Genomic DNA, 27,660 nt, shown 5'->3' on the forward strand with positions numbered 1-27,660 from the left:
TATATTGTGACGGCGTCTGGAATAAACGTGGGTTCCGCCTCTAGCGTCCCGTACAAAAGTTGACGCACATCAGCGCGTTGTCGCCAGGTTAAAATATGCCGAATAACAGGACGGGCAGTATCGAAGCACTTCATAATGAACTTTGTAGACACCCTGTATTCCATGTAAAACTTGCGGCTCGCCAAGCCCTGTGTGATTCCGTCGTAACGTGTCTTCTTCCTGAAAGTCTGTAAAAGAAAAACAAACCCGGATTTCATAGTCCTAACTTGTATACCCTCGCGAAGTGCCGCTCGAAAATAATCACGCGTTATTTCAAATTTCCCAGAATCGCTGTAATCCGTTTGTGTGGTGTCACGAGTTGTGTTTACGGTGACGGCATTACACTGAATCCGGTTGGAGTTGTACAACATTGTCGCTGAATGTATCACGAACCACTGGGAAAACCACCAGGAATATCGGTCCAGGCGATCGATGTAGGGCAGCAAAAATGACAACGTGTGGCGGTGAAATGCATTGACAATCCCATCGAACTTGTAATTGATGTTCACTGGGGACGATACGTTTATATAATTTGTCCTAAAATGAGGATAGCCAACAGCTGGTTCGAAGTCCAACAGAAACAGTTCAAAACGGTCGAATGGATTGTCCGGCAAGTCGGCTCTCCAAGTTCGTTTTTTATCATTATTAACCGAAAGTTCCGCGTCACCATCCATGAAAATGTAGTAAAGGTACCCTCCATCTTCCCTTGCCGCTGACCTACCGATTGCTTCGCTCAGCAGCCTGTTTCGACCCTCAGTCCAACTGCAATTTGGAAAGAAAATATCCCCAGAAGCTTTTTTACGCGTCAACCAAATAATATCTCGATCCTGGGTCTCTTGGAGGTAATTTATTGAATGAGTTTCGGGTCCCTGGATAAGATAAACGAAGCGGGCTGCCCGTGGTGTTTCACTTTGACCATTCACGTGAGCAATTTTCAAATATTTTACCTCAGTGCCTTTTCTTTTGCTTGGCCCAAAGTCTTGCGCATATTCTCTCTCATCCTCTGTGCTTTCCCTTGATCTGACGACATATTTTAATTCAGCCGTTTTGCTTGCTGAGTTTCTTTCTTTCCCTGCAGCAATGGGCACGTGGTCGACGGAAGCACGTTGCATCGTAACCATAGTAACCGCAATGGGAAGGGCAACAAGCAGCGTCTTTGCTAAACGAGCAAGAGTAAACCTGGAGAACGCTCTGAGAAACGCCATGTTTGGGCGTGTAAGAAAGTACAGCTGATGTGAGTCGAGGAAGAGCAGAGAGAGCACCGTGTCCTATGCGTTTGCCAATGAGGTTTTCACCCTGAGAACCGCAGGTCGCTTTCAGGGCTCGCTGTTGTGACAGTGCCACTGGTCTCAGAGTTCCGTTTATGTTCAGAAATGGTAATAGTATTAAATTATCACATTTGTCAATAAAATGTCAATTTATTAGCCCTAATACATTTTTCTTAAAAAAATGTCGATTGAAACCATAGACGACCGCAATAGATAATTAGCTCTATCTCGTTCCCGACATAAAAAGATTTTTTGGATTTCGACAAAAAAAAGCATCACGTGTAGCTTTTTTTGAAAAAATGCTGCCTTGGTAATCAAAATCTTTCGTAAACTTTTCCTACCTGTCTAGTAAGCATTGGCTTGACATATCGTCAATATCTTGAAACCCAGGGTATCAATTTCTTCGCCCTTTGCGCATGATCCGTACTTAAAAGTTATCACTGACGATTAATTAACCTACTTTTCATAAAGTCAAGCGTCTCGCTTTCAAACCAGTGTGTCATTGGTTGAAAAATAAGTTGGCAGTTGCGGACGCTTGAGTGGTGTTACTGTTCCTCGTGTCACACCCATCGACATTTGTAGACCCGAGCAGTACGACGCGGTAGCAGCATCTTGACGGTCTCTAGAATCGCCATGGTGGGCCTCCTCAACTATCGGGCGAGGGGCATCGCCCTTCTGCTTTTGAGCGCCTTTTTGGCCTCAGGAGTGTACGCCAGTGATAAATGTGACGCGCACCAGTATTTCGAAGAGGGCCATGATGTGATTGAAACATGGAGACTCGTACTTGGTAAGTTTTTCGACCGGCGTCATTGCCCGTAATCATTGTCCAGTTCAAAGTGGTGGGCTAGGTTTTTGGGTGTATAAATAGTAAGTATTTAAATTGCCAATGCACGATTTCAACAAAAGGAAAATTGAAGTTGACGCTGAAAGTCCATGAAAAACTGAAAATGCGATCAAAATCGGTTTTTATTGCGTATCGCCTTCTGTACCTTGTAATATGGAACTTGACAGTTCACGTTACCTTTAAAAAGTTCATTTCCTGGAATGTTAATATCACCTAGATGAGCTTTTATTCTAAATGCTATGACCCAACAGAAAAATTGGTGTTAAACAATAGGGGAATAAAGGAACGCTTGAATAATAGAAAACACCAACAAATAAAATAAGAAAAAATGAAAGCTATAGAATACAAAAGAAATGGATATTGAGAACTAAAAATAGCTTGACTGTTGAAACGGTGTATCCCACAAATGGTACAAAAGCGGGTCGTACAAAATTGTCCAGACCAGTCCTGAGATGTTTTAAACAAATAATAATAATAATAATAATAATAATAATAATAATAATAATAAAATATTAAAAATAAAAACTTCACAAACATGCATATGCCTTATCTGTTATCACGACCGCGGTATTCAATAGTTAGTCAAACTACACCTTACGCAGTTACCTTGCCATGATAGGACATATGTTTCTTTGTTGTGGAATAAATCTTTAAAAAGCACAAGCAAAGATATCTGAAAATGCAAAAATAAGTATGAGTATCGTAATTTTTCACGTAATACAAATAAAAATTTAGTGAGTAGTTTAAAAAAACTTTTACATCATGAACCATTGGTGCTACTCGAGTGTGGTGTTGATAGTGGGGGCATGTTCATATTTCTAGGTACCATCTTCTTCATCGTCGTGCTGCCTTTCATTTTCTTCGAAATCCCGTTCTTCCCCATCGACACCACGGTGGCCGTTATGATTGGCGCCCTCTTCATGGTCGGAACCACCGTCATCACCCAGGAGCACACCTACGAGATTCTGGGAGAGGTAGAAAACCTGAGGACGATCTTTCTGTTGATGGGCATGATGCTGATGGCGCAGTATTTCGAGCGAGAGCTCATCATCAACAAGATCTTGAAGCGGTTTCTCAAGAACAACACAAGCATGTATGGCTATTTGTGGAGAGTAGGACTCATGTGTTTCATATTGTCAGCGCTCTTTACCAACGACGCCGTCTGCCTGATCGTGACCCCCCTGGTCCTCCGACACTGGGCCCAGCAGAAGAGGCAGCACGATGAGCTAGAGACCGTCTTGCTGTGTATTGCTACCAATTCAAATATCGGCAGTTCGATGACCATTTTTGGCAACCCACAAATGGCTCTTATTGCCTCCGTCACCGACTCCCACCCTTACAGCCGCCTGGACCTCCTCACGTGCCTCATGTACATCGGAGTGCCTGCCATAATTGGGTATTTTCTCAACCTGGCCTTCTTACTCATGCACTACAAATATGGCTGTATGACCAAAAGTGCCTCTCCGCCGTTGTTAGGATACGACAGCAACGACCCACTGGACTTCACCATGGGCGATCAGCAAAACACCTTTCTGGAAGAGTCTGGGTCCGTTCTCAGTAATTCGGGGCGAGCGGGAGGGCAAGACCGCATCAAAGAGACTTGCGTCGACGGTCGCGAGAGGAAAAGCAAGGAGAACGCTGGCGCTGACGATGTCAGAGTTTGTACCCCCTCGACAGATACTAAAGAAGAGAAAAAGAATCCAGATGCTTATGGTCCAACTGAATCCTTGCCGTTTCATATTTGCCTGTGCCTGACAATGACCCTTGTAGTGGTGCTCTTCATCGCATCCACCAAGGAGGTACCCTTTGACATTGGTAGGTCGCTTTCGTTTTCTCGTTCTTAAATAATCATTATTTAAAAAAACATACATTATAAGCTTGATTTTCTAATCTGAATTTTAAAAAAGAAAAAAAAGCTATGTGAAATGCGTTTTCTTTAAACATGGGCAATGTCAGTGCATAAAAGGGAAGGGAGTTTGGATGGGGAGGGGGAGGGGACATAAAAACGGAAAATGTTACACGTAATTTTGCATGCAAAAGAGATAAAAAAAAAACAAACTACGTACAAAATACGTATTTTACTATGTGTCCACTTGCCCTTTTAAATCTTTCTTCACTCGTTATATTTCAGGTTTGGTCCCTATGGCCGGTGCCACCCTGATCATGATCTCCGACGCCATCATCAACAAGCGTAACGCCCTGCAGACAATGAAGAGAATAGACTGGGACGTCCTGGTTCTCTTCTTCGGCTTCTTCGTCTGGCTGGGCGCGTACAACCACACCGGCATACCACGCTGGTTCTGGATGCAGTTGGGCTTGGACCACAACGAGATGAAAAGCTTCGTAGAAATTGTGATCATGGTCAGTTTTGTCATTGTAGGCTCCAATCTGTTCAGTAACGTGCCTCTGTGTATTTTGGTGTTGGCGCAGCTAGATCCGTGCAAGAAGCAGCTGGGGATGGTGCTTTTTCTCGGCTGGGTTTCTACCGTTGCCGGGAACTTAACGCTGTTTGGAAGCGTCGCCAATTTGATAGTTGCTCAAAAGTCTCTGACCACCCTGAAGTTTAGGCTGACATTCTGGGCATACTTGAAATACGGATTCATTACCACGCTGATCATTTGCATTCTAGGCGTGCTCATTATCTACGGACTACTACTGATATGATCATTTTTGCATTACGTTTGTTCTTTGTTATCAAACTTGATAAACACAATACTTGTATATAAAAGTTGATTTATCGTTTATTTAAATGGAATTATTTGCTATTTCAACTATATCTAAACAAATTTATAGTATCTATATATCTGTACATAGTGGACGGAATTTATAAATAAATTTTCCTTTTGGATTCGAGCTTTAAATCGAGCAGTTTCATTGTGTTCTAGTTCTTAGATTGTTTGATAAACACACATAAAAATGCTTTTTTGACATTTTGTCCATGAATAAATATTAAGCAAAGCTGATATTGATATTTTTTTACTCCCGTCTTTATTTTCTTCATCATTATTATTATTTGTACTCGATATAATTGTTTTCGTTATTTTGAAAATGGAAACCTTTAACTGCGAATCATTTTGCTACTGTGGCACTTCTACAGCCCCCGCGCTTTGTTTCTATGGACTTCTCGTGCTACTGTAACTGGTAATACAGCCACCACCTGGGTTTGTCGTCTCCGTGTGCTTCCATGTCGTAACGCAATTTTTATCAGTTAACGAAGTCAAGGGGAAACTTGGTTGCATATCATCTTCAAACTTACAGGTTCTTATAGTACTGAAATGCACCCGAAGTAAAAAAAAACTACCTGGATTGATTAATTTCGTATGCAAGGATGCCCCATTTTGTAATTTTTTTTACTTTTACACAAATTTCCACTATCCAAGTATCTGTTTACGTGGATCGGTGGGTATAAAACCCTGTACATTTATGTTTTATTGGAAGAGTTTTGTACATGTGTAGATCTACTACTGCCCTTTTGACAGCACGTGCTACCTTTTTTCCTTTCAATAACAGTAGAATATTTGCTGTCATTTTAATTTCTATCGTGTAATGTTGTAGAGTTCGTCACAAAATCACCCATAGAACTCGGCCTGCATAATTTATTTATTGTACAACTTAGCTGCGCAAAATAGTCTTTTTCCTCATCATGTACTGACGTCACTAGGTGTCGCCAGTGGCCGAGAACTAGCGTTGCGCCAAGGCATTGAAGTTGGGTCTTGACCAACAGTAAAACTTTTGTCCACATTATCTCGTACTACCAACTGGCTACATTTAGAAATCAAGTTAAGAACAACCAAGGGAATTGACCAATTTGAACGAAACACATCACTGACTAATACGACGTCGGGAAAGCGATTTACTAAAAAAAGTAGAATAAATCAATAAGAAAATAACGAAGTTGTGCAAATTAAATTTTTCATGTTTTGTATTATCAACAAATTAAAACAAGACATCGACAATGGTATGGCACAAAAATTTTAATAAAAAATTAAAAGAAACGCATCCAGTGACAACTAGGTAAGATAGACCACGTTGAATTTCTAACATGCCTTTTCGCTACAGCCTACTCGGAAAAAAAAGTCTACTAAATATGTTTTGTATAAATATACCATTTGGCACTTACGAAGTGGAAAGCGCTGTCTCGGCAAATGTGTATAAACAATTAGATTGACTGTTTTAAAGCGTCACACGACGACCTTTCATTTGTTAAGGAAAAAAAACAAACATTTTTTTTCATAAATTTATTTTATTTTTAGATTTCACTTGCGCCAAGCATTCAAACGAATCAAGTTCCATAAAACAGATAACATAAAGCAACATATTGTAAAGAGCATAGCAATCCATAATCAATCGACCAAACCAAATAGCACTTTGACAGCAATTTTACCGTAAGCATCTACTAATATTACAAATCGGGCCTTTTTTTATTACTATCACGAGTGGTGGATTAAAACAAAGACTGCAATGTGAATAAATGCACAATAGATGTCACCACATGCTGGTGGTTACTATAGAGTCAGCAGCCCACGCGCTAGTGGCTACAAGACAAGCTTCCATACCCACAATCATACAACAAATTTAACAAAATCGTCAGCTCAAAATAGAGATATTGAGGATCACAATGCTCATTGCATGGTCACCATAAACAGGCAACAAATCCCGTTATTCTAAACAAATCCAGTTTATGGAAAGACAAACATTCTCAGATACTCGCAAACGATGCACCCATTCTTTAAGCACTGGGCCTTACTGCCATACCCTTAAATTCTGCTATATAAAATAACGGTTATGAGACAATTGATAAAATAACAAGGTATCTTAATTAAGGTGCATAAAATTGACCGTTTTGGGCACACTTACAAGTCTCTTTTGGTTGTTGTTACAATTTTGGGAACGCCATGGAAATAAAGACATTTTAAAGAGCAGTTTCTTTCTTAAAAGTAAGATTTGACTGACACTGACCTTGCTTTTAATATTCCACTTGGGGTCATATCAAGCAGAATTTTAATTACAAAAATATATATTTAACCTTAAAACATTTTGGGGAAATAAAAATGGAAGAACCCAAGTCCCAAGAACAACAACAAAAATCGAAATAACCCTATTTATACTTATGCTAGTATCTACTTCAAAACAACTCTGTAATATTAAATATCTAGCATTGTGAATTATTCCAAAAACTAATTTAACTAAACATTTTTTTACTCATTATATTTTACACAGGCTAAAAATTCAGCTTTCTTTCCATAAATATGGTGTGGATCCAAAACAAACTTCATGCCTATGTACTATAAAGTTCAACATATTCTAGGCCCCAATTATTGGCAGCACTCTCACATAATAATCTATGGTCCCTTCATGAAAACTAGTGCCACCTATCATACCGTTTTCTGGATGTGACAACTAATGGACTCTACGTGTTGCACTAAACAATGTATTTATTTATACTGCACTCAACAATTGGTCCCTTTCGCACATCATTACAAACTGTAGGCATTATTAACACTTTAAAATGCATTAACGATAATCTTTAAATACATATATAACGGAATGGGCAATCACTTAATTTGCTATATGGAATACACTGGCTTAAAATATCTGCCAAATAAATTAATAAGAATTAGTTCAGTATTAAATCATTTATATAATATACGATAGCTTTATACTAATAGTCATCATACACTAAATACTCATATTGAGATGGAAAGAACTAAAGGATGACCCCTTTAATCTTGGGTTATTTATCAGTCCCTAGACCACTCAAGAAAGGATGGAAGAAGGGGGAGGTTCTATCAATAGTTCAACCATCATTTTCCACCCCTTAAAATTAAATACTTTTGGCTTGTTGATCTACATTTACAGTTTACTCAACACGTTTTGCACATGTTTTGTCTCCATACTCTACACACAGCACTACTAGGAATGAGTGACATTAATACCCAACCCTGAGATTTTCAGAATTTTTTTTCTACACAAGTTCTCGTGTGATCGTGCTTTCAGTGTAATGTAATTCAAATAATTGCATTAAAATTTAACAATAATATGATTAAGCATACATATCAACATTAGCTGACTTTTCTTTCATTTATAACCACATAGTTACATAGTTTGCTAACAAATAATTGGGACATGTACAAAACAAATAGATAAAGCCTTACCACCCTTCTGATACCTAAGACAAGTTTAACAGAAAGTTTTTGCTACAAAATGAGACATACTTGGCTCATTAGCTAGAGATATTTTTGATAGACTTGTTAACCTGGATTATTCTGTACATTCCTAATGAGGGATTCAGCAGTACAAACACTTGTTACATTTAATACTAGCAGTATTCTATTAACATGGAGGTTATGATTTTTTTTTTAGACTAACAGGCATTTGCTATTTGGGAAAGGCAGCATTTCTATAATAATGATACATATCCTTTTCAACTATAAACATCCCTCTTTATTTAGCTAACTTCTACTGTTATTTCAACCATGTAAAGGCATTCACCAAACACAGGCACAGAATGTTTGAAAGACTTGGAACTTTTGTCTTATATTCTATACTTCCCAAATGTCATCCCATATTGGCTGAGGGCTTCATGCTTCACAGATTGTGCAATTTTTGTAGAAACACCACACATTTTCACAGCACCATCCATGCATACTGTCAGTGATCCGGGTCCATTTGTAAGTGAACTATACATATATAAATAATAGATAACCTTCCACTTGTTTTCAAGTATATGTAATCAACTATATACACTTCGTCATGGATTCCACCCACGGTTCTGCTATCAAGGAATCCGTCTGGCATTGATCCTTGGAGGCAGGACTGGTGTTGTTTTAGCATCAATATTTCTTTGAACTAATCAGTTATCAAATATGCTCATTTTTCATTCTCAGACTTCATGTTGAGCCCGTCTTGGATGCACGCCACCTTGGGTTATGTATCACAGTAGCCAAGGTGTTCAATATTCTTTTTTTGTGCAAATGCAACAAAGTAAACGAATGCTGTTCTTGGTATATGTCTGACCATGCGCTGGAATGAAATACTGCAGCAGTCTCTTTTATAGCAAGGGCAATTTCAAGAAACAATGTTCATAACACATGTAACTGTGATTAATGATGTTCCCCTTACTCATGTTCACTGATTATTCAACATTTTGGTTCTTTGCTGCATTATTACCATACAATCAACCCCAACTGCAGTTTGATCATAGCTCCAGTGTAGAAAACAACTCATATAAGTAAATCAGAATAGAAGATCTGATGTTGCAGATTCTGACCAGGCAAAGTCATCATCAGCAGGTTTGACTGAGAGATCTTCGGGGTCTGGTTGTGGCTCCTCTTGTTTAGGTGGAGCCACTGGTTCCTCCTGGTACATGTTCATACCAAACTGGTAATCCATCTGAAAACGGCCCTTGTAGCTAGACAGACCAGAACCTGGGAGAAAACGATCAAGAAAAAAGGCACTGCTTTAGAAAATCAAACTTTTCAAATTTTATAAATCACTTTGTATCATCAAGATATAATTAAAACAATAGGGGTGAAACAAATGATGAAAAACAAGCTTAGTTAAGAGAACCAAAGCTTATCCAACAAAGTAAAAAGGATGAAAGTATCACTTTTTGATTAAGTAATAAAATTTGGGCAAGAATTTTAACAAGCACGTCTATCTTAAAAACACTTCAACATTTCAGACAACAGAAAATATTTATCTCTATAGAGATCTTGTGACTTTTTCAGAGAAAGGGGGGCTGGAATATGAAAAATATATCTTCAAATGTTTGCCAGAATTGTTCTGAACTATCAAGCTTTCTCAAACAGTTCTCAAGGACAGTTTCTACATTCAGATTCAGATGGAATGTTGCACTTTCAAGATTCAAGAATCAGCGTGTCAAAAGTGAAACCTACCCCCACTCCCAAGGCCTTGCAGAGATGACAAACTACTGTTACTGCTCTTGTTACTGTTGTTATCAATGCTCATAGTGAGCACATCTTCCTCGTCCTCATCATTGTCCATGTCAGGGCTGTCTTGGATATCGTCCACGTCTAGTTTGACGCCTTGGGAACGGAGCATGTTCAGCATGCAGTCTTCAGAGGGGTACTCATGTATGCTGGCCAGCTGGTCATTGCTGAAACTGACCGCCAGCTGGAATGACATCAATGGTTTTAATATTAATGCACAACATGGCATAATGTAAATACTTCATTTACGTGCAGTAAATTAAATAGTGGATAAAAAACAATCTGTTTATTTGAAGAGAATGATCCATGAAAATAATTAATGATGGACCTACACAAACCAATGTTGATCTACTGTTATACATTAATTGTTACTTGTCATATGCCAAAGTAATAATTCAGCTTGTACTGAGGAAGTTGCAATGCTGAATATTTATATCTAAACAAACTACAAAGAATCTTCATCATTCTGACTCAAAAGCTTCATTTGGCTCAACATGAAAGGGGGGGAGGGGTTAAGTTTTATTTTTAACTGAAATGCGGAGATATTCTTTGTAGACATCATATACCTGTTGGGAGAGCAACTAAAAGATCCAGCTTTCTAATTCCCTAAACACATGAAAAATTATTCCGGGTACATTTTTAATCACATTTATACTTATACATCACCTACCAAGACAGGTGACTCACATAAACTTAATATCCATCCAGCGTGATAACCCCAATAAATAGGTGTAATTACAACCTGTAAGAATCTAGATATGTCAAGTTATTGCCGCCAGCACTCTCTCCCCACTAGTGCAACCTAAAACTGTGAATGGTTTTGGTATGCTCTGAATGAAAGCTGCTTAAAGGTTTATAGTTCCATTAAAAAAAATTAATAAAAAAAAATAATAAAAAATTCTTCTTACTAAATAGTCTGTAATATTTTAATTAAGGTAGGGTAATTTATCAATGATCCCACTTCCACAACAATATTCCCTTCATTTTTAAAAGATAAATTTATTTACTTAAAACAACACATTATCACAAATATCAAGGCCATTTATTTTCAACCTGCACCGTGTTTACCTATCTCAATCAAGGCAAGCATAGCTGGCATTAATACTGAAGTGGTCATGCAACCTCCATGACTAACATCCTACAGGCAGGCTGACAGACTGAAAGACAGTCGTCTTCTACCCTTTTTCCACTGCCTCCAACATTTCACGCATGATCTACTGGATGAATCGCAGGAAATAAATAACCTTTAAAACAATATTTAACCTTGTAGCAACATTTCTGCTGGTGAATATTTCATGCACAAAACTAGTGGTCTAGTAATTTACCCAGTGTGGCAAAAGAAGCACTAGTTGACTCACATCAAGCAATCATCATTAATTTAGGATGTACACAGAAATGTGTCACACTATTTTTTTTTTTTTTTTTTTTTTTTGAAATCCATTTTGTCTAAACAATGATTTCATGTTGCAATACTGATAAAAAAACTAAAACCACAAAACTGTAAAACGTCCCTAGCCTCTTACATCAGCAAGAACCCCAGACACATTCATCACAAATGTGCTGATGATTCAGCCATAAGCCACTTTCCTCTCCACATAACTCTTACCCTGGTCACGCTTATCAAGGTCTCATAATATGTTTTGTCACATAACATAATGACGATTTCAAAATTAACATTCTGGTAGCTTGATCACATCCAATATCTAATTTCCAGTGAAATATTACCATTACAGTTCACAATATTAAGACATTTACGTAAGCTTTTTTTTTTTTTTTTTGTGAGCTACAAGACTGATATATTAGTGCAAACAATATCATGAAAATGCTGGCTACCAGTGTGAATACAGCATTAAATCTGTTACTTTTTTCATCTTAAGTAATCAGTGTTATTGCCAAGATAAATGACAAACTGAAAAAGACCTCGAGTTTAATTAAGTCTGTCAATAGCATTGTTTGAGGATATTACATGCATCACACGTCTCTGTTAAATTGCTAGATTCAAACAGCGAGGAGTTCATAACAATAAGACAGGTTTTTCATATGGAAATCGGGGGAAAAGCACGCACCTTTTCTCATCAAGAAGAAAAACCACATTATTTCAAATTTAATACACTTAAGGTCCTTAACAGTGTCAAAACCATTATGTATATGACTAACATGATGAAAAGAAGAAATGTAACCTATTGTGTATATTCAACATGCTCTCACATCTATGTACGTCATTCTTTTACTGTTCAATTATGCCCACTTTTTGCACAACCTAATTTTCCTGAGGATTCATGATAGTCACCCACTACTCAAGATTTCCATTTTCAACTGCTGTATCTGCATATATATGCATCTCCGTGACGAAGACCTGAAAACAGGTCTAATAAACTGATGAGATTTGAGATTTGATACCAGAAGTGAATGCGCAGCTATCAATTACTTCACACCTGAGTCAGCGGACACGTGTTGTGGAAGTGTGCCCTCCCTCTCATTGTAGTCCAGTCATATTTATCGGGTTTTAAGCACTCTCTAACATCTATTAAAGCTGGATCATTTCGGCCAAATCAACCTGTTGAATCAAATCAAGGATATAAGGATGGGGGGGGGGGGGGGGGTACCATTTTGCTAAAATTGACCACAGTCACTACTAGTATTTGCGTGAATTGGAGCTGGTCGGCAGCTGGTCGGTTATAAGCACTATAACCGACCAGCTGCATAAGAAACTCTTCACCTTTTATAACAACACAACAACAGGTATGTGTACTAGTAATGATTCCATAAAAAACTGCCCTCTACTACAATGTCAACTGTCTCTCTGGAATGATGGTGACATATCTATAGCAATGTCATCCTTGGAAAAAACAGTCTGCATTTCAGTCTTATGATCCCTCTCTCTCTCTCACATAAAAATCTTATAATCTTATTTGATTGTCCAATTTATAAAGATTTAAGAAAAAAATGGTTTGAAAAAGTAAAAGTGGGTGATCTTATCTTTCATGACCTGGAAGTGGTTAAAGAGAGACCTCAAGTGCTTTTTACAGATTTTCATAGAAGCACAGCGGGGTTTCTCATTAACTGCTTTCAGGTCAGAAAGAAGCTTCTATATAACTAATGTTTGGTAACCGGTGACTCTGTAAGCCCATAGGGCTGGGCCGTTACTTATATATTCACATTATTGTATTATATTTGTATATATTCGGCATTGTCACAGAAATAAATCAATTTAACTATAAGATCTGAGTATATATAAACTGAAATACTATACAGGATTTTATCAATGAACCCAAGGTGTGGTAAACGAGCCATATAACATATCAATTATAATTGTAAAACAAACAGTATTAGCAAGCAATAAGGTCAATCATATTCAGCGGTGTTGGCAGTGATATTATTTGTATGTATGCCAAAACTCAGCATAGACATTATCATAAATACTGATTATATTCAACACCTCCTATCAATATAAAAATTAATTATAATCATACTGGCATTCTCTTTAAAAGAACTGAACATCTGTCACAACAAACTAAGTAATTACCTCACTGTAGAAGTCAGAATTAAAGAGACCCCACACTAGATCTCATGCATTAATTATTTCTTGAGGAAAAAAAATTATTCAAAAAGAGGAAGGTAGATTTACATTTGCATGAACCTCCACTTAAATAAATAAACAAGGGTCAATACATTCTGTGTGTAAAAAACATGCTCAGTGATTTTGTAAGCAAATCTTTAGGGCACTTTTTATTGCTTGAAATTAAACATGTTACAAATGATAACAACAACACATTCACAATATTAAACACATGTTAACATGTCTTTAAAATAAATAAATAAATAAAAGCACATAGGGACTGATTCAATCATATTATCTTCAGATGTCAAATGACATATTTCTGCCTGTTTCTGAGTTACATTAATTCTGATGTGCACACAGCATACAACTATAATCTGTTGTCTCATCATAAAAGCACCGTCTTAATTACCCATGAACTAGACCATAGCATACCAAAAACGCATTACTTACAAACAGCCTCCGTACTTCAATCACACTCAAGAGGACTGGGCCCATTAAGACTTCATATAAGCATTACCCCCCCCCCCCCCCTCCTCCACCTGTGACTCTTTTTTTTTATTTCTTACAAAATCTTTCTGGGTATGTAAGCTATTATAGTTTAGCTTGTTGCAAGTTAATTCTGATATATTATTGTCCCATGCCCTAATTACGACAAACTAGTACTAATAACATTCTGATGAATCCATATTTGTCCTATCAGACAGCAATTTTCCCTTCCATAACATCTGTATCGCATTTATTCAATCACTCTATTCTTCCTGACTAGTGCTAGATTGTAGAACTGGGGCTAAACTAGTTCCCTTTTCTTTTTCACAAGATATGAATAAATGAAGATTTGCACAGGGCTTACACAAGATTTTACACAAAATGGAAAACTTATTTAAACGTGATAAAAATAAGGCTTATCAGCAGATCCTCAGTGGCATTCATCATTTATAAGAGGGGTGGAGAGGACGTTATCAGCAGTAAAACCATCATGGCCACGAGTACTTCATCATGGATATATTGCTGTTCATAACTGATTGGGGATCCAACAAGGCCATATATAATAGTAACTGCTCAAGTCCAATATGGTTAATTTGTAGGTGTGTGTTTACACTGAGACAGATTGCCCCCTCCCTGTATATTACCCTTCTCCTTTGATGGTCTGATGAAGTAATGTACTAGTAAGCTAGTTACATGTATATACAGAGCTAGGGTAGCACTAGCAATTCTATCCCCTTTACCAAATCGTTACTTTTTTTATCACTGTTTTCTCCAAATGGTTTAAATTTGACAAAAACAAGTCAAATCAACCCTATTTTGTTTAGGCCAATTTTAAGTCAGTTTTAGCATTTGGTTCAATTGGCGAGTGTGAGTGCTATCCCAGGGCAGTGTACTTTATATATGTGTTTATGTGTAAACAGTATGTGCAGAGCTAGGCACTGCAAGGAATGGACTTCAGAGAAAAGAGATTGTACATTGTTACCTGTGATAAGCCAATCTCAATCAGACAGTCCACATACAGTACATAAATGGAAGAGTTGTACCAAGAAAGATGGCCTATTTTCCATGTTAGCATGTCTGAAGTCATTCTAGCCTAAATCACTGTAATTGCTACTGCGGCACTGCCCCATATTGTTAACCAAATAGCAGCAATACCAGACATTGTAATGAACGTCATCGTCATCGTCTCTGCCCAAATGCCTTACTCATCTTAGAGGAAGTATAATGTTCAATGCGAACTGGTGTGTATGTCAACCTTTGACAAGACTGTTCTTTTTATGTGATATATATATACAGTCAAGGGTTTGAAGAATGCGATCCCTCTATCTCAGTATGAATTTCTTAACAGGCACCTGAGATGTTCGAGTTTTAGATAAAGGACCTCTGTTTGGCTTTTTATAAAAGGAACCTACCAGTGGCACTATATCAGTCACCGATATAGGCCTGTATCTTCTAAGTGTAAACTATACAGACTTCTGTGTAAGTTTATCATCATTCCATGTAACATGTGTGAAAAGAAAAAAAAAAAAGAAAAAATATAAATAAATTAAATTTTATAGTTTATTTTATGCTGTCACCAGTGGAGATATCATCCAGTGTCCAGCCCAGCAGTCGCCCACCTTTGTACCTACTATACAGATGTTCCCCTCCCACCCAAAATACACACCTGCACGAAAATATAAGAAGTCTACAAGGACAACAACCTGATCAAAACAATGGGCTAAGAAGGTCAAAAATAACCCCAGACTTGTTTTATTTTCAAATATGATGTGTATATACACTTTTAAAAGCTGTTACAGTAACAGGAAGTGTAGTTTTCGATGACCAATCCCTTCCCAAACCCAATGCTGTTATCTCAAATGGCAATCACTCCAAAATGAAATGTGTGGTTGCGATTACAGGAAAAACGACAAAGATAGTGTCAGCCACTTCGACTAGAAGTTGTCAGTCCTTATAATTCATGTATCACAGATAAATTTTCCCTGCCCGTTATTTCTTTTTCTGTCTCTCTCTTTTTCTCTCTCCATCCCCCTTCCTGGACACACCATAATAATATATTTTTCAATCTAAACCCAACATATAATAACATTTTTTATGAATAAAAAAAAGGAACGCCCATGTCCTTGCCCCATATAACCAGGTCTATGTGAACAGCCAACAAACAAACTTTACATTGCGTGTGATCAGTGACAATGAGAGAGGAATGCTGGCGTGTGTTAAGCCTTCTCTTATCTATGTAATCAAACCCCTGTCCTTTGGCTTTCCCTGCTGCAACACAACAGCACTGTCAACATCTTCACTGACCCTGAGAACTTCAGGTATGTGACCTCCACTACCCATGTGTAGAAGACTCTTTGGGATCTCACAGCCGCACACTAGCATTATAATAAGTGTGCAGGTACTTGTAACAATATAACTGTGTCACTTCTCTCACCGTCCCCCCCCCCCCCTTCCTGTCTCTCTCACCATCACCACCACAACCAATTTATTGCACCCAAAAAAAGCTAATCAACTCAATAAAATAATGAAATGCAATCAGCACATCAAGCTATGTGGCATGCATAATAAGCCCATTTCTTGATGAAGTGATTATAATCCAACCCTCTTAGTCCAAATTATTTGATGGTGTTTTTAACTTCAAGCATCTCATATATTAAAGAAATAATCACATTTTTCAGACAAAACAGCAGCCAATATTGGACACAGAACTGGCACAAATGCTTGGTTTATCTTTATTGGCTGATTACTGCTATTTGGTCTCACAACACTTGAAGAGGCCTCCTACTGAGATTCCTGGGCGTGCACAACCCTGACACCTTTTTTTCATAGGACCCATTGATTCTCAATAAAACTATAATTCCACACAGATCGATCCATTGCCATGGGGACTCCTGCTGAATGTAATCAGATTAACTGAATGAAATGATTCCTGGGGTTGCTAGGGGGAGAAATACCTTTCACGCGCTTCAGGCCGGACTCCAAAAGAGCAAAAGCTTTCAGAGACAGATCCCACATGAAAGTTTATCACCCCCAGAGTATTTCACAATAACCCTCAACAATGAATGTCTGACATAATACTCTTCTGAACACATAATACAACATTAAACAACATAATGACATGCCAGCAACACTAGAAGCCATGGTGCATGGAAGGTAGGAATAAGTGTAAATTAAGGGAGTTCAAGTGATTTCATATTCCTCCCAATAAAGGTGAAACAAGTACTTTCTTCTTGGTTGTACACACTGTAATTTTTTTTTCTGCCTAAGGTAGGGGCACTGCCTCTAAAAAGGAATTTAGATTATAGCAATATTATAATTTTTGGGATATAAAAACAGTTCTGAGGAAGTTTGATCCTGAAACTTAAATGTGTCTGCTTTCAGTGGTGGTGATTGTAGCTGACTAAAGGCTACAGTGCTAGCTAAATTTGTCCAACAAAAAAGATTTTAGTTACAGCAGAGCTGGTGTGAGCACAGAAAACCACCATCTTTAATAAGGTGTGCGACCAAATGCTGAGAGTGTGCAAAGAGCCTGATCACCTAATCACACCATGTCACAGTACATGGCACATACATTCTGCCCCTCCATGACAATAATTGCTGGTCTCAGAGCTACAAGTGTGTCACCTACTGGTACTACTTTACATAATAAGACAATGCATGCTGTGCCTTTTTATATTCCGAGTCAGGTGCAGAAGATTTTTTCATGTTTCCTTCGATTAGGGTTAAAAACTTTGGAAATATAACTGAGTTAAGAACATTGTAAACACACAATTAGCAATCTGAACTGTTTAATTGGGAGTTATAGCACAGGTGATTAGGCTTGCTGTTGGTCAGATGGGCGGGTCTACTTGATCCTAATTACTGCGTAGTCCTCAGGCTCAAGGTATATATATTACTGGTATACAACTAAACGACAGATAGTCTCCTAACGTCAGCTCTCTCTTTCAGTTCTGTCATAGGTAAAGCTTTATTAGCTTTTAATTTCAGCAAATCTGCCCAATTTCTGCATTTTTTAACATCTTCTACCTTGATATAACAAACCCAAAATGCTCCAAGCTGACATATTATATCTCTCAGCATGCCACTGACCATGGCCAAACAGTTGCCTGCCTGACCATCATCTATCAAAGCTTGACCACAAACATTACTGAACATTTAGCAAGGAGCTGACCACAATGTAGAAACAACTGTATTATTCATCACTTAATATGTGGAATGGCATTATTACGGAGAGTGCAGCTAGAAACACTGAGTTAGTGTTTTGAGCCTATGACACTGAGGCGACAACAAAACAGAATACCTTTACATAACTTGGGCATCTAAACAAAATTTCATTTGGACATGCTGACCAAAACAACTCTAGCTACCACAAAGAATCTGTCCATTGTACCTGCACCTATGTTTGTTTAGAAAACCTACTTTTCCACAGGCATTTTTTCACTATAATGACAAAGATTATCATTATATAATTTGGAAACCAAACAGTGAAATAATGGAGCCACGCCCTGGGGTCGCCCTCCTAATAACAGCTTGTCTCAGAGACAATCACCTGAGTGCGTGTTGGTCTTCTGTCTGTGGTATCCATTCATCCTGACATAGACCTTTTTTTTCTTAAAATAATCAAAAGATGTTAATTACTGTTTAGTATGCATTCAATTCATAACATGGAACTTTATATAGCTGGTACAGAAACTACCAAAAGTAGCATACAGCCAAATAATAAGTTGGAGAGAGTTTCGTAGGCGTTTGATTAAGATGTTCAACCAGGCACATCTTGAACTTAAATTCCCTTTCAAAAAAGCATGCTGCATAAGGCACTGGTCACAGTCGACGAACTCATCTTGATTTGAGTGTTGTTTGGAGTTCAACCCTGCAAGCTGACGCATCCAAGCCATATCGATTAAAAATAAACTCCATTAAAAACTGGCAAAATTACTTTTCTATAGGAGTGATAATTTTATGGACAAAATAAAACTCGATTTCAGTCACTGATAAGAAATTGTATGCTAACTAGTAACACCTGCCACAAGATCCTCATGTAATAAGTCATCACTGCCCCGCCCCCTCATATTGCCCCGCCCCCTCTCAGACATCAGTCATTATTCTAACAAACAAATTTCAATAGCTCACACTTTCAGCAGCAGTTCTCAATAGCATCTTGGGTGTCGAATAGGGCATGCCAGGTCAAACTAAGATCTCTTGATGAATAATTCACATAATACAGTACAAATATGTTTACTATGTGACTGTCATTGCTTTCTTCTCTTTTTATTTTTTTATTTTACTTTTTTTTTTGTCCAACCAAACTGCACATAAAAGGTGCATCACACATTTTAAAGACAAATTTTGAATAATATGATATTGTATTACATTATGGTTCAATCAAATGGTGACAACTTTTCAACCAGACACTGATAAAACCAACAGAAAGAAAACTACAATAAAGGCATAATAACATCATCCAGCTATCAAAGCCTTTTTAAATACCAGTCGTCAGAGGTAAAAACTGGATACAACTGTGCTTCCATACCAAGGTCCTTTTCACATCAAGCGAGCAATACATTATTCTTGGAGAGGTCCTTACTAGAACATGTAATTACACTACAGGGGCTAGAACTGCTTTCCACAAGGTTGCTTCCTGATGTTGGTTTTAGGAACTTACTATATTTAGGTAGGCCCTGGTGGGTGGGGTGGGGTGGTGTGTGTGTGTGTGTGTGTGTGGGGGGGGGGGGGTAATAGCTAGGGTATTAAGTTGTCACTTTCTCAAAGTGCAGTGATGTATGCTTTAATAAAAATCTTAAAAATGCAAGCGCCAAAGGCACATTGCTCCAGATAAGGGGTCTGGGGGACACAGATACAACATCCAAATATCTACATAAATATGATAGATTTTCAACTCTAAAAGTTGACCAATCCAAGAGTCTAGGGTATATACACCATATGGAATCTTCTAGTACTAGTATATATATATCTATAGAGAGACCAGTCTACCTAGTGGCCCTGCTGATGCCAAGTGGCAGGTCATCCATCAACAAACCAGATGACACCTGTATTGTGACTGTCTTTTGTCACAGCAATTCATTTGCTCAGGTATTTCTACTCTTCAGTGGTCCACAATGAGTCTGGTCAGTCTACTGTCCACAGGGGGACAGCGTCCACTCCTGTATGGGACCACAGAACCCCTTTTCTGTGTCCTAGATCTATATATATGTATATATATATATATTGATCAATCTTGAGAGTGGTTCTATTCATCTTGTCTGACACAACAAGGTGCATTGATTCCAAGTTCCTTGCCCAAGAAATGCAAGTTGCAAGAAACATGTTTTATTTGCACAGTCAGGCACACATGCAAATGTGTGTAGAGTACAAGAAAAGTCTCGAAAGCAGAAGACAACAGAAAGGGGGAGTAGTATCTTTATTCAATGTCAGTCACAAACTGAATTGTTTTTCCACATTAGCAATTGTGCAGTCCACCAGAATTTGTAAATCTTCTGAACTGTTACTTTTCAAAAGTATCTATCTGCCTAGGAAAAAAAAACTGTACTAGTAATTTCTTTGTATTTAACGTTAGTAAATATTGATATCTGTCCCCTTGTGGCCTACAATTAATCAATCAACTGCAAGTTAACTACTCCAGCTACTCAACAAATACAGACGCTTCCTGATGGTACCTCCTGTAGTGAGCATTATTAAATCATAATAAAGTGAACTAATCACAGTAATCAGCAAGACTTCTTACCACATGTTACAAAGGCAGATAAAGCAATTTTCCTTCAAAAGATTGACTTTTCCTAGTTGAAATCAGGCCCCTTGCCTTGCTCAGCAGTGGGAGTAGTAACACCAGGAGAAAAGGTTTTTTTGTTTGCCTGTCTAGGGTGAGCAAAAACTATCAGATAGGATCAGAGGATAGTGGTGAGCAGGGTACTAGTACTAACTAGTACGCTTATCCTCAATGTGAACTCCCAGAAGCAGGTTTCTAAAGTTGTTCACTTTGGCAAAAACAGTTAAAGCACAGTATCGATTTGACTGATATCAAAGATGAGACAATCACCTTACTTGTAAATGAAAGGAACGTATCTGTGTGGCTTCTGTGTGGCTGTGAGCTTTCACTTATTTAGTAGGTGGTGGTTTGGTTGCTAACATTGAATAAAACGTTAAAGAACCAGTTTAATTTCAGTCAATGTAAATGTACCTCATGTTCACTTCAGAGCACGTATCCACCATAATCATAAATACTATATATTCATTACTGTAACGGCTCTCTGGCTCACCTTGACGATGAACCATTAACAAGTTGCCTTCATCCACCCTTTAATTTGATTTCTAATTTATTATAAAACAAGGGTCTTGTAAACTCTTCCTCGCTGGTTACCCTCAGGCAGTTAAATGTCATGGAGTGTGAGCATTCGTCTCTGTCTCACACTTCCAGTGCTCTGGGCAGAACCAAATCCCTGTTTTGAACTACTTAATTATCACAGCTCTGGGCTAGGACATACCAGAACCAGCACTACCTGACATCCATGTTCCCGTGACGAGCTAGGACATGGTGCTCAGATACTGGGCCCCGGCTAACACTTAAAAGTGGCCCTTATTGTGGATAACTTGTTCAATTATTGAACCAGATCAATACTCTTCACAAAGATCACTGATTAATAAGTAATCTATCAATTGAACTTGTGTCTCCAAGCAAATGTTGTAATCAAAGAGCTTCTCTTTCCTGATCAATTATTTAACCATGCACAAACCTTGGACTTCATACATAGCAGAAATGTACCATCTTTGATTGTATGTCCTATCTGCTGACCTTCTTCCTGAGGTAACATTTAAAATAATTTTTCTAAAGTTTTTTTTTCTCTTTCATAGCTCAACATGAATGTATAACAAACTGGAACTTGAATATAACATCACTGATAAAAATTGCTGCCAGAGTAAAATTGAGGCATTCTGTGTTTGTAAAGATCAGCTGATTATAGGTGACTACTAGTATCATATATACAGTATATTGTGTATATCTGTCTGCTTTCTAGAGCAGAAGAATTCATCAATAGGAAGAAAAGAAACATGGGAGTCTATTTCACAAAATCATCCACTTAAAGAAATTTTTAATAACTTAAAAATAATATTTTGGTCTGGCTGTGGCCTTGTTGCCTGCGTAAACTTGTGTAACAGTAAACAATACCTTTAATTCAGACATTAAGTAAACAAAACAGGCGCAGTACCACAATTTATCAGTCCAATGCTGAAAAGAGCCTTTGATAGAAATCATATCAACACAAAATAGAACAAGTTTTAAAAAGCCAACAAAACATTTGAAACTTGTATGCAACAGTCAAGTTATCAAAACAACGCAGGTGGCATTCAAAGTAACCTTGTAGCAGGAGGTGGAAATTTGGAAACTGAAAACCAGTGAAAAGTAACATACATATATATATATATTTGTTTTTTCACGAGACAAGCCTTTTTCTTTCTATTGGTCATATGTTCAACACCATTTGCTGTCCAGTGTAACTGTAAAGTGTTCCTTGTGCTATAATAAACACACAATACTTCTATGTAGTCCTAACAACAATATGTGAACTCTAGGACCTTAAGAACTTATTGCCCAAGTGTTCCAAGTACTGATATGGGATATTGTATTAAAACTCATGACTGTTCAAAGTTCTGTAACTGGTCACAAGGGCATTAACTGTATACAACACCCTGAAAGCCTCACAAATTTTCATGAAAAAGTACTGGTAAAAAAACAAAACAGAAAAATAATAATAAACTAGAAAAGCACTCCGAGAGCCTAGACCTCTGCCAAGGCAGCAAATTTTGATAATTGACTGATTTTTGATCCAGATCACCTTTAAAAACTAATCATCTGTTCCTTGGCCCACTTCTGACAGTTCCTAAAAATTTCATCAAAACTGGCCCATAACTTTTTGAGTTATGTTGATGCAAGACAAACAGGGGTGAAAACATAACCTCCTTGGCGGAGGTAAAAATGAAAAAAACTCATACATATTCTCAAACTAAAACTAATACCTAGTTGTCGGCTTCACAGCTTTCATTTAATTTTGTAGCATATGGGCATGACTACTTTTATCAATTTTAAACATCACGAGACAAGTGCTTGCGCCTTAATAAATAATTTATTATAGCTCTGCTGCAAAACTAAAATGTCACTAGAAATGAATTCCTATTCAGACTGGAGGCAGTCATTTTTGAAAGTTTTGCACGTGCTTGTAGTTTCACAACATCTTTCACCTATTCTTCTCGCTGACACAATCGTCAACTATAATGAATATTGTTAAAACATGAAACTTAACTTCAACTGACATTAAAATAACCCAATATGGACATCCTAAGTTTCTTTAATAGCATAAACTGGCAATAAATTAAGCAATTTTACTATTTTTGCAGACATTCAGACAAACTACCGACGAGTCACCAGACAGTCTGAATGTAGAGAAAATATGCAGTTGACACCTAGGCAGTTTATTCCTATGACCTGCAGTGACTCAATAGTGCAAATCTATAATTTACAGCCTTCATGCATCCAGTAGGAATCTTGAAGATGGGTTTTTGTCTACTTTAGACTTCGTGGAATTTTGAAAGAGGAGAGGGATAAACTATTTATGCATTGAAACTTCATCTTTTTTCCAAAATAATTAGCAATGTTTGATTTAACTGTGAGTTGGATCTAAATATATACGAACACAATTTCACATCTCTGCACAATGTGAATTCCCTGCAAATTCATTTTAAGCAAAGATCACAGTGGAATCATCCACTTGTGCAAAGCAATTTGTCAAAAGAATTCAGGAGAGAAAATCAACCAGCTTACATATGAACGACATCATGCTCTCTTTAAATAATGCCTTATCATGGCATCTCATACAATGCAGCAGTTGTTTTCTATTACTAGTTACTTTTACAGTATATGATCTTTGCTGGCATGCCTCAGTCAATGCAAGTATGCAGAACAGCTGTAATGGAAAGTATGTTACAATGTCAACAAAGTCATTGTCTCAGCTAAGTTTCCATGCCAATAAATATTTCTAAACAGCATTTTTTCTTGCTGTTAGACCTAACCCTTAGCAGAACTATGAGCCAAAGTACCTGTTTAAACAAACAAAAACATGGACTTAGATAACAAAATCATTTATTTGAGCTGGTGCAGTCAGCATGGTGGGGTCAGATAATAAATCATGGATTTTATCAACAAATCTCAGTTACTGTTTTAAGCTTGTAAATAAAAGTGATTCAGACTGGTTCAGACTTGAGCAAACAACGTTACCAGTTTTTTATCGCAACTTCCTTGTTTGAATCACATTCATGATAGTCCCAAACAGGTATTAGAACATAGTTTGCACAGGAGTTTTGAAACTTGTTTCAGAATATGCTCCAAGGGGTGTGTTTGTGTGTGTGTGTGTGTGTGTGTGTGGGGGGGGGGGGGGGGGTCTGTCAGAGAAACTATCATGTGCATCAGTTTCTTCAGTTTCTATGCATATTGTAGCTGTTGGTTTCTGATAGCAGGACAGAGCAGAGAAGGCATTTGTCAGCTTGCCAACCACTTTCTACAAGACCACAGCCACTTATCTATTAAACATATGCCCGCTTTTGTATGTTATACTTGATACAAAGTGATATTTTATTTCAAGAATCATTTGCACATGCATGCTTGCTCATGTATGTATGTATGGTAGCTTACGAGTGCATGTTCCAACCAATGTCTAGTGATAACATAAGATATATTCACAAAAATCCACTCACCTTTTTCTCCTTCTTGGTGGATAAATTGGATTTCTCTAACTGTACATTGGCACCAATAAACTCGTACTTGACTGTCTTCACCACCGTGGCAACATGCTTATCCACTGTGCTTGATTTTTCTGGGGTATTTGGAACATCATCAATGTTTGTGACAGGCACACTGTTGACCACTTGAGTTTGTGAATGATACCCATTGTTTTTACTACCATCACTAACTTTTGCTGTTCCTGTGAGGACAGTATAGTCTATGTCTGATGGGGCATCGAATATGGATTTATCAGGAATAAAATGATTACTTGGCGGCTGAACAACGTCCACCTTTTTCAAGTCCAGAGGTTTTGGCGTGACTTTCCTAGCTTTCGCCTCTACTGGCACCAGTGTGGCACCACCAGGCACCACTTTGGGGTCCCCTGCAGAGAAAAACCAGGACTTTCCTGCTTTGCGGATCCTTTCCAGCGCTTTATCACTGATGATGACACGTCCGTCTGCCGTATGCTCTACCCGACTTTCAGGCTCGTCTGGGGTCAGGAAACGGTTATTAGAAAAGCGGTTTGAAAAAGTAGGTCCCTGTTGCTTTTTAGAGCCAACTATCTCCGATACACGATTTGAGAACCCATGCTGTTCTCTTGATGCTGTGGACTCTATGGCCTTACTCTTTTCCTTGGAAACCTTTGGTTGTTGATTCACAATTGCTGTTTTTTCTTTCTCTGCCACCTTTTCTATTTTACTCGGAACATCTTCACTGACCTTTGCTCTTGGAGCTGGTGCCACAGATACGACAGGCCTGGGTGCTGGTGCCACTGAGACAACAGGTCTTGGTGCTGGTGCCACAGACACCACAGGTTTGGTTGAAGCTGGTTTGGTCACGGCTGATGGTTGAATGAACTCTGTCCTTGAGGGTGCAGACCCAACAGAAGACAGTGCTGGGTGTTTTGGCGCAGGTTGTTTGGAAGCTCTGGCAGTTTTCACACCCGATTGGTCAGGCTGAGGCGCAGGACGCTTGGTACTGGGCGCTTTATTTCCATTGGTTAGTCTCCCTGAAGGCATGTCCAGTGGTTTGTTAGCACTTACTTGTGAACTTGGCTTGACTTTAACTTGCTCTCCTTCCTGTGTGGAAGTAGCACCCTTCGGCTTGTTTCCCCCTGGTGGCTGTGGTGCTCTGCGCTTTTTTAATGTATCATTATACGACTTCCCTGGTGGAGGGGCACTTGGGTCCTCAAACATTGACCGTGCTGAAAGGACGGTGTTAGGCTTAGGCAGCTCTTCTTCAATGACCTCTCGGCTACTGCTTCGTATCCTATAAGGCTCCACGTCACCATTTGGGATAATTTCTCTGTCTCTGGGTTCTTCTATAATGATAATGTCCTCCCTGTATGAGGACATTGGGCTTACAATAAGAGGCACATCAGCTGAGGTGCCACTTCCAATACGTACGCGCTCTGGTGACTCGAAATCATCGCAACTGACAGAATCTTGCTTAGGATGGCCATCGACTGTATCCCGCTGCTGAGGGGCACTTTGCTGACGTTTTGGACTTATGTGCACTGGTGAACTGAAATGCCTGGAACCAGCCAGGTTGTCCACACTTTGGGCCTTATTCTTAGCTGTCAGTTTAAAACCAACATCACGTGGTGACATTTCGTTACTGTTCGAACGCAAGCGTGTTGTCTCGTGTGAGTGTGCACGCTCAAGACTAGATGTGTTCCATACAGGCTTGGAGGCATTTGCTGTGGGTGAAAGTAAAGAGGCAAATTTCCCTCTCAGTTTGTTCACAAACCCAGGCCTATAGGGCTCCTCATGATCCGACTCAGCAGGACTACTGTTCTCCACCTCGCCATCTCCTTCATACTCTATCTCAGTAACCCCATCCTCACAACTTACATCGATCCTCAACTCCCGACTTCTCCTCCTGGATCGACCCTGCTGGTCCTTCACAACCCACGGATTACTTTTCACGGGAATTATGTGAGTCTCCTCGTCAAATCCGTTTTCCCTGACATCGTCATTAGCACAGATGTCGTGCTTGTTATGGGTGGTGGCTCCAGCTGAGTGACCTCCATTTTTTTCTGACCCAGTATCACTTTGATCACTGCTGTGTGAATGATGCGAGGAATGATCAGACCCATTTCTGCTGAACTCACTGTCTATCTCATTATCTGAATATGTCTCCGATTTCGCTTGTCGTCGACGTTTTTCGACGATTTCCCGTTTCCAGGCAGGCAGTCCGACAAGCATTTTATCTTCGTGGTGGGGCCGATTACTTTGTGTTGATCTCTCGTCACGGTGACTAATTTGTTGCGTGGTATGTTTATCCCTTTTTTCAATCAGTGCCTGTTTCCATTCTGGAACTGAGGACATAGTTTCAATCGTATCATGCATTTAAAGCTGTTTTTGGTCCCGTTATTCTCAGTTTTTCAAAATATTTTCTGCCCCGTTCCGAAATCTACAAGTGGTCACAGTTTGTACATGACGTCACTTTCAAACCGGTGTTCTACGGAATCTTGGGATAGGATCGAACTGGAAAGTTAAAGAAGTGTCAAATAATAACAATTTCTTGCTTAGTATAAGCGTCCTATGATAATATAAGGCAAATTCATGCTATACTGATTTTAATTTATCTCCTTAAAGGATAAGTTGCAGGTTAAATAGCAAAATATATCATGATATGTAAAGCGAGATATGATTGGTTCAAATGTCTGGTGGAAAAAAAATACGTGTTGGTCACTGCGTGTTGGTGGAGATAAGAAA

General features: G+C 38.5%; 2 protein-coding genes across 2 annotated transcripts; one reads left to right on the top strand and one right to left on the bottom strand.

Moving 5' to 3' along the window:
• Window positions 1-1,838: 1,838 nt before the first annotated feature.
• Window positions 1,839-5,114, top strand: LOC106175306 (uncharacterized). The gene is made up of 3 exons (XM_013557250.2): window positions 1,839-2,094; window positions 2,974-3,966; window positions 4,283-5,114. Exons 1-3 carry the CDS (start codon window positions 1,941-1,943, stop codon window positions 4,813-4,815), a joined length of 1,680 nt encoding a protein of 559 aa, XP_013412704.2. The 5' UTR covers window positions 1,839-1,940; the 3' UTR covers window positions 4,816-5,114.
• A 1,256-nt stretch (window positions 5,115-6,370) lies between these two features.
• LOC106159179 (uncharacterized) lies at window positions 6,371-27,487 on the bottom strand. The gene is made up of 3 exons (XM_013535390.2): window positions 24,913-27,487; window positions 10,050-10,287; window positions 6,371-9,578 (listed from the first exon to the last, which is right to left on the bottom strand). The coding sequence occupies exons 1-3, from the start codon at window positions 27,289-27,291 to the stop codon at window positions 9,388-9,390; spliced, it is 2,808 nt and encodes a 935-aa protein (XP_013390844.2). The 5' UTR covers window positions 27,292-27,487; the 3' UTR covers window positions 6,371-9,387.
• Window positions 27,488-27,660: the final 173 nt, after the last annotated feature.

Source organism: Lingula anatina, chromosome 3 (genome assembly GCF_051362555.1).
Source record: "Lingula anatina isolate TDL-2025a chromosome 3, LinAna3.0, whole genome shotgun sequence".
Classification (NCBI taxonomy): Eukaryota; Metazoa; Brachiopoda; class Lingulata; order Lingulida; family Lingulidae; genus Lingula; species Lingula anatina.